The 7,724-nt window shown below is 32.5% G+C and overlaps 1 protein-coding gene across 1 annotated transcript in view; it reads left to right on the forward strand.

The window, feature by feature from the left end:
* Nucleotides 1-4,050: 4,050 nt before the first annotated feature.
* LOC106457646 (octopamine receptor beta-2R-like) overlaps nucleotides 4,051-7,724 on the forward strand; it is a 32,228-nt gene continuing 28,554 nt past the window's right edge. The window contains exon 1 of the mRNA XM_013917079.2: nucleotides 4,051-5,584. Coding sequence (XP_013772533.1) covers nucleotides 4,166-5,404 — 1,239 coding nt within the window. The 5' untranslated portion in view covers nucleotides 4,051-4,165 and the 3' untranslated portion in view covers nucleotides 5,405-5,584. The remainder of the gene's footprint in view (nucleotides 5,585-7,724) is intronic.

The following is a 7,724-nucleotide window of genomic DNA, read 5'->3' on the forward strand; positions in this document are numbered from 1 at the left end:
ACCCACAGATTGCGAGTCGAGCGCCCTAACCTCCTGGCCATGCCGGGCCAGACAATGAAGAGGTATCCGTCTAGAATTTGTTGAATAATTTACATTTTTGCGTAATAATATAGTGTCATAACACATTCATAAGCTAAGTGAAAAGTGTTATAACAAAAATGTTCTTAATGCAAAAACCATTCAAAATGTAGACATTGAAAACATATAAGTATTTTTTATATTTTAGAGAATGAAACCAGTTTAGAATATTGTTGTCACGTTTTCATAAAATTATCAGTAACACTAGAAAAAAGTGCGTGAAAGAGTATGCTGTTCATTATCACATCACAAGATGTGTAAAACTGTTCTTACAATGCCGTTTAGTGTGAAGCAAGAAATTATTTCTAATTCTCAATTGTTCGAGATTTATTTATAAAAAAACAATATTCTGACTATTTTAACTTCAGTACGTTTGGTGTCGCTGTGATTTGTTCGTGATTCCTAGAAAATAAATGGGATTGTTTCTTCCATTCTTTAACACGTTGTTTCTTAACACAATTATAGTGTTATCGCTAATCCCACATAATCCGAAAAGCTGACAACACTATCAAAGCCTCTTTCGCCTTCTTTTTCTCAGAAATGTTCCTAAAACCAAAGTATGCTGTCAACCCGACAGAAACAGAGACTACACAATTTTATTTTCTTCAGTCTTTTCAGTTGGAAAAACAAGCGAACTGACGTGCGTAATCAACCCAAAATTGCTATTCTAATAATTATTCCTTTTCTGAACAGTAAAGTTTTAGCTTTGTTCGGAAAAAATCCACTTTCGTACTAAAAGACAGTTGTAAATTTTTCAAACATAAATGTAATTTTTTAAATGGAGGTTGTTGTATTTTTGCAGCCGTATTTAGGAATTTATTTTCAAATACTGTAAATAAAAAATAGTAATTGTGAAACAAAAATTGATGCAGGAACATTATATATATCAGTCATTCAAAGAATTGTTAATTTCTAAAACTTTAATAACACAAAAATATGTCCACAACTTGTTAATCTCCAAAACTTTAATAACAGGATGGCATGTCTATTATTTTTCATATCTCTAAAACTTTAATAACAAAAAGATATGTCAGTTATTTGTTCCAATTTCTAAGCTGTAATAACGGAAGATAATCCATTACGAGTTCAAATCTCTAGCCTCTAATAACAGGAAGACTTCTCCATTACTAATTCAAATTTCTAAAACTGTAATAACAGGAAGATGTGTCCATTATTTAAATAAAAGTCCAGAGATACAGTTTTTAAATGGATTATTTATTTTTGTTTAACTTTATTACAACGTTTAGACCACTCGTGTGGCCATCGTCAGGTAACTATCGTCTATTGTGTGAAATACTGCACGACCCTTTTTACTAGTTTATAAAACATATAGGGTGTTTGGTTTAAATTAGGTTTTAGTTCACGAATAATTAATATTTATTTTATTTTTATCTATTAATGTTGTTCTCATTGCATAATGTTTTAAAGTTGTTAGTGTTGATTGGATGTTGATTCATTCTGCTGTGTTAGTAAATGTGTGATGGTAGATTGTTATTTGATCCTAATGCTTATGATGCGTACCGTTTCGCCTATGTAAGTGTTATCGCATCGATCGCATTGATACTTTAGATGCTTCCGCCGTTGAAGTTGTCAAAATAAACTTTCCTTGGATGACCTTTGATTTTAGAGCTCGGTTTTTGAATAAAAATAACTTTGCACTTTATATTGTGTTTTTTTTTTGTATGCTTGTTTCCAAATGTTTATGATGCTTTTGGTAACATAGCCATCATATGGTAAGACACCTATTAATGTGTCTGAGTTTGTGCATTTTGTTTCATTCATGGCGTTTAACTCGTTTTCCCTTTCGTTTTTTCTGTTATTGAGTTTGTTTTTAATATTTAATTAAGGTTCTTGTGACAATATGTTTAGAGAAGTGACATTTGTTAATAAATATTTCAGATATTGATTTATAGTTCATGTTGCAGATTACTGCTGCTGCATATGCTAAATTGTTGTGTTGTAAATGCATGATAACGTGCCAATTTTTTGTTGAGTCGAGTAGGCTGAGTCCCACTTTATATAGTAGTTATCATTACCAGATTTCTCGAATATTTTTGCGTTAAAACTGTTGGAATTGGTTTATGTTATATTATGTTATGTTGTATACATTATGTTAATGTAATTTAAAACTTGGTTTCATTCTCTTCTTTATATGAGTGAATTTGATGTTAGAATAAACGTTGTTTACGTGTTTTAGAAATGACTGTCGATGGTTATCTTCAAATCCATCGTCGACGCATCTAAACAAATGTCTGGGAGGATGTAGAGCTGTGTTAATGGTCTGACTTTCTAATCTGTTGAAAAACAATTCATATAATCCAGGTGACAGAGGGTTGCCAATGCTTAGGCCGTCTATTTATTATTAAAATAATTGCATCAACTTTTATTCATGGACTATAAAAATCATATTTTTATATGTAAAACTGAATGTATTTTTACAAAACTAAGCATGATATTTTCCAACTAATTTCTTAACATACCTAGCAAAATACTGTTTAATAAACTAGTAGCAAAAAGACCAGATGACTATGGCAAAACCAACAAAACCGACAAAAACAAGTTTATAAAAATATATTATTATGTCGGTGTAGCATACGATGTTTCACTTTCCGACCAGTTTTCAAGGAAATATCTGTATATCACTTACAAAAGAGCAAAAATATCACGTATGATCACGTGATGAGGAACTAAAATAATATCTGTTGTCACCCAATTACAAATCTAAATGCAGTAACGTAAGTTATATTGTAAAAAAGCTTATTACAGTGGACGTGTGTGTGTATATATGGAAATGAATAAAAAAAATTGGGAGGAGAATGCATCATCAAGTGAAGTTTTGGTATATAAACCAGAACAAAATCATACTGCTACACTCACAAACACATAGACAAGTGAACTAGTGACAGTAAAACCATAATTTTGTTCCTTTTTGTTTAAGAAAAAAATTATAATGTGTTCTCAGAGTCTTAAAACTGAAGAAGGATCTTGAAACCAAAATGGTGCCTGTTGTTAAATCTATATTTAAATAAAGAGTAGTAGAGACGAATAGGATTTTTAAAGCTATTCCATATCTAAAAACGTACCTTTGGTTATTTTTTAACCATTAAGACTGTTTTTGTGTTCTTCCAAAGCAATTACAGTTGTGTTTCTCTGGAACAATATATATATATATATATATATATATGTGTGTGTGTGTGTGTGGTGTGTGTGTATAATTGATTCAAGCTACTTAGAACACTAAACACTAAGTACAAGATGCAATAATTATACAGAATACAAAGGCATGCTATTGTGTCATTAGTCTACCATTAGCTAGACGATGCACTCCATTTATAAACACGTGTACATACACACATCTGCTACTAAGATTTAAAACTTGTAAAGGATCGGTATGTTTACCCTGTATATAGTAAATGATACGTTTTTAATATAATATTCATCAATTCTATGTGACTATCCAGATAAAAACTAATATTATGCACTTTTCCAGGTTTATTAAAGAAACTGTTAAATTGTGCCAATACTTTTATATACAGCGACGGCAGTTTCGTTATTTTTCTTAACGTATACACCAAAATACGCAAATATCTAGAAAACCTATAATGCAATAATGATATACTTATATTTCTTCATTTTGAATTTTCTTAACCCTATTAGCTATTGAAGTTAGTATTTAGTCATCAAAATTCTGCCAAATCTAATACTGTATTGTTTTAAAAGGTGTATGTATACGCAATAAAAGCAAAACGGGATCAGTTTCTTTGGCTTGAGTCCAGAAGATCGCTAATGAGCTTCCAAACCTAGCCTCATGTCGTTGCAGACGTCTTCACGTTCCTTTTGGTAATCAATAATCGGAAGTGGTTGGTTCCTCAGCTCTGACGCTCTTAAAGGGGGCGCTAACAGTAACAAGCTTGGCAAGTCTCTGCACGCGGGCTTCCCTGTCAGACAATCTCTCCTCTTCTATCAAATATCGTCGATGATAACAGACTGTTATCTTCTGAGCTACAGCTTTTATATAAGTTCGTTGAAAGATGGTATTCAAATAACCAATCTGTTTCACAACAACTTGATCTCGCATGAATAGACAATGACAGCTTTTGAACAGGAACAATCGCTTGGAATACACAATAATAATTCTTATCATGATAAGGGCGAGAGTGATCGAAGCAATGAAACTTTACTTTTGGAGGAACAGTCTTGGGAGACAATGGCTACCGTGGTACCAAAATCCCTGGCTATGTGTACTATCATGGTGTGTGCTGTCTTCGGGAATTTGTTGGTTATTGTAAGTGTTTTCCGACACCGTCGACTCCATGTTACTACCAACTATTTTATTGTATCATTAGCTTTTGCTGACACGTTGGTAGCTTTATTCGCCATGACATTTAACGCTAGTATGACAATGGCCGGGAAATGGATCTTCAATCAGACCACATGCGACCTGTGGAACTCCTGTGATGTCCTTTTCTCTACAGCATCAATAATGCATCTTTGTTGTATTAGTGTAGATAGATACTACGCCATTATAAAACCATTACAGTACCCACTTAAAATGACCACTGTCAGAGTTTCTATTATGCTCACTTCCGTGTGGGTATCTGCAGGATTGATTTCTTTTATTCCAATATTTCTGGGCTGGTACACGACAACAGAACACCTGAAGTTTCGAGAGTTGAACCCAGAATCTTGTGAGTTTATTGTTAACAAACCATATGCTATAATTTCATCTAGTGTATCCTTTTGGATACCTTGCTTAATCATGGTATTCACTTACTGGAAGATCTATATGGAAGCCACACGACAGGAGAAAATGATCTACAAAGCGCAAACAGGCCTTGGACCTCCAAATAGTGCCCGAAACAGCACTGATACAACTGCCCGCAGTAGCAGTGACCAGACAGCTTCAACAAACTTACTGGCACCTCCACCACATCGGACTTCATGTGTTGATGACTCCGAAAGTGGACGTTCGACTCCCACAAAGCGAGCAATAAACAAGATGAAACGCGAGCATAAAGCAGCCAAGACTTTAGGAATCATCATGGGAGCTTTCATTCTTTGCTGGTTACCTTTTTTTCTCTGGTATGTGTCGGTAACATTGTGTGGTGACAGCTGCTATACCCCAGAAATTCTAGTGGATACCCTGTTCTGGATTGGATACTTCAATTCTGGACTCAATCCTATCATTTATGCCTACTTTAATAAGGAATTTCGAGAAGCTTTTAAGGAAACACTTCAGTCCATTTATTGTAAATGCCATTGGCCAAAGTGGCAGGTCATTCACAGACAAACCAATGTTTGTAACATTGAATGTACTCATGTATGAAAGTAACGCTAGTCAATATTTGAAGACCATCGGAAAAGCAATAGTTCTCTATAAAAATATATATAAGTTTGTGTGCAGAAAATATACATTTTACCTACGCTTCGCTCTTTTTTCTCAGTTCGCTTTACAAATTACGATACTAGAATGTTTAGTTAAAGACAGTTCGCAATTACAAAAACGGTAAGTATTTGGAAAATTGATATTTTTACTTTAAGATAATAAAAAATGTAGAGAATAATCTACATTTATAAATATAATATTAAAGCTTCTTTCATTTTTCAAAAACTCTGTTTTCTAATATTGTTGTATACTGTTTTCATGCAAAAAATGTTTGTTCTTTCATCCATTTTAGAAGTAATTATCTCTATTGCTAAGTGTGTATAACAAAAATTCGACGGATGTGAAGATGTTATGCTTAAAACAGCCTTACCTAATAGTACAGTGCTCTGGCATAACAAAATGAGCATTCTTGCCATAGAGTTAACATTGAGGATATCAATCTTCAATGGAACAAAAGCCCAAAACTGAGCGGAAACAGACCAATCAGTACCTGGTAGCTTCGCCTTTTCCATGTTCGAAAGGGTTCATGTTCAATATGAATATCACGAGCGGGGAGATATTATATGTATTTCTGACAATACCACTGCTTTTAGAGTTGCTCATACTCATATGTAAGTACTGTATTTTTGCAGAAAGAGAATATAACTCATAATGTTTATTTCAAAAAAAAAAGTGGGAAAGAAATAGCTGAAGGATTGTAGAGAAAATTCTCCGTAGATTTTCCTGAAAAGGTTTCTAACAATAGAAATTTAAGGTAATCTGCATATTTAATGGAAACTTATTGACAATAATCAAGTAAAATTCTCTGATGATTATATGTAAACATTTTTATGAAGCAGCTAAATGAAATCTTATTGCTATAACTCTGATAGTCTTAGCAGTAAAAAAAATATTAGAAGTCGTATAGTATTAAACGTTATGCTACATTTTCAAGAAAAAGCATTATCGTCAGTAAATTTGTTTTGGTCAATTAGTAAAATATCCAGCGATGTATCATGACATTTTAGTTACAAGTCATAAAACCATTTTCTTATTTATCACCTGAAATATTTTAAAGCTTTATATTAATAGTTATTTTCAGAAAATCGATGTTTTATTTTGTTTTTCATGTTGAAAATAACTTTTTATGGAAAGCGGTAGCAGCAGTTCTGTGCGATCATCAGAAATGATGAAATATATAAGAAAATCTTCAGTTTTCAGCATGTGAATGTATTCCTGCATATATTACTTTCAAATAATATGAAATGATATTTTTAGAATGTATCAAGGAATATAATCTCATTATTATTGCTGTTAATTGAATTTAATATCTGTGCTTCTTGTTTATGTACCTGGTGGCGCAACTGTCAAACTTCATAACGCTTAAAATCGGATTTCGGTATCCGCTATGGGCAAAGCACAGTTAGCCCAATGTGTAGCTTTGTGCCCAACAACAAACAAACAAAAAAGAATATTCTTTATTTAAGAACATCATCTTTAAGGCGGAATTACTTTTCAATGACGTTCTAAATAATTAATTTTATTTAATTAGCTCAATATTTTTGTAGTATTTTTACAGTGGATAATTAGGAGGTAGATAGTGATTCTTTCTTTCTCGAAGTACGTGAAGCTGCTAGCATAATTTATGTATCTTTAATAGTGAATATTAAAAGACATATTTAATATGTCTAATATTATATTATTATAGTACTAATATTATACAAATCATATGGGAACGTAATTTTTCATGTACCTCTAATTGCGATTGGCAGAAGTCAGATTGTGGTAATGTTAGGCAACTCATATATAGCAGTATTTGTTGTTTTTTGAGTATCTCTAATTATGATTAATAGAAGATGGATTGTGCTAATGCTAAAGGCAACACACAGGGTTGTAATTTATTTTTATGTATCTCTAATTGTTACTGATAGAAGACGGACTGTGATAAAGCTAGAGTAATCATATGAGGGTGAAATGTTTCATGTATATTTACTTGTATTTGACAGAAGACAGATTGTGCTAATGCTAAAGGCAACACACAGGATTGTAATTCATTTTATGTATCTCTAATTGTTACTGATAGAAGACGGACTGTGATAAAGCTAGAGTAATCATATGAGGGTGAAATGTTTCATGTATATTTACTTGTATTTGACAGAAGACAGATTGTGCTAATATTAGACGAAACATATCGAGCTATAACTTTTTATGTATCTCTAATTGTTACTGATAGAAGACGGACTGTGATAAAGCTAGAGTAATCATATGAGGGTGAAATGTT

Source organism: Limulus polyphemus, unplaced genomic scaffold, assembly GCF_000517525.1.
Source record: "Limulus polyphemus unplaced genomic scaffold, Limulus_polyphemus-2.1.2 Scaffold356, whole genome shotgun sequence".
Lineage (NCBI taxonomy): Eukaryota > Metazoa > Arthropoda > Merostomata > Xiphosura > Limulidae > Limulus > Limulus polyphemus.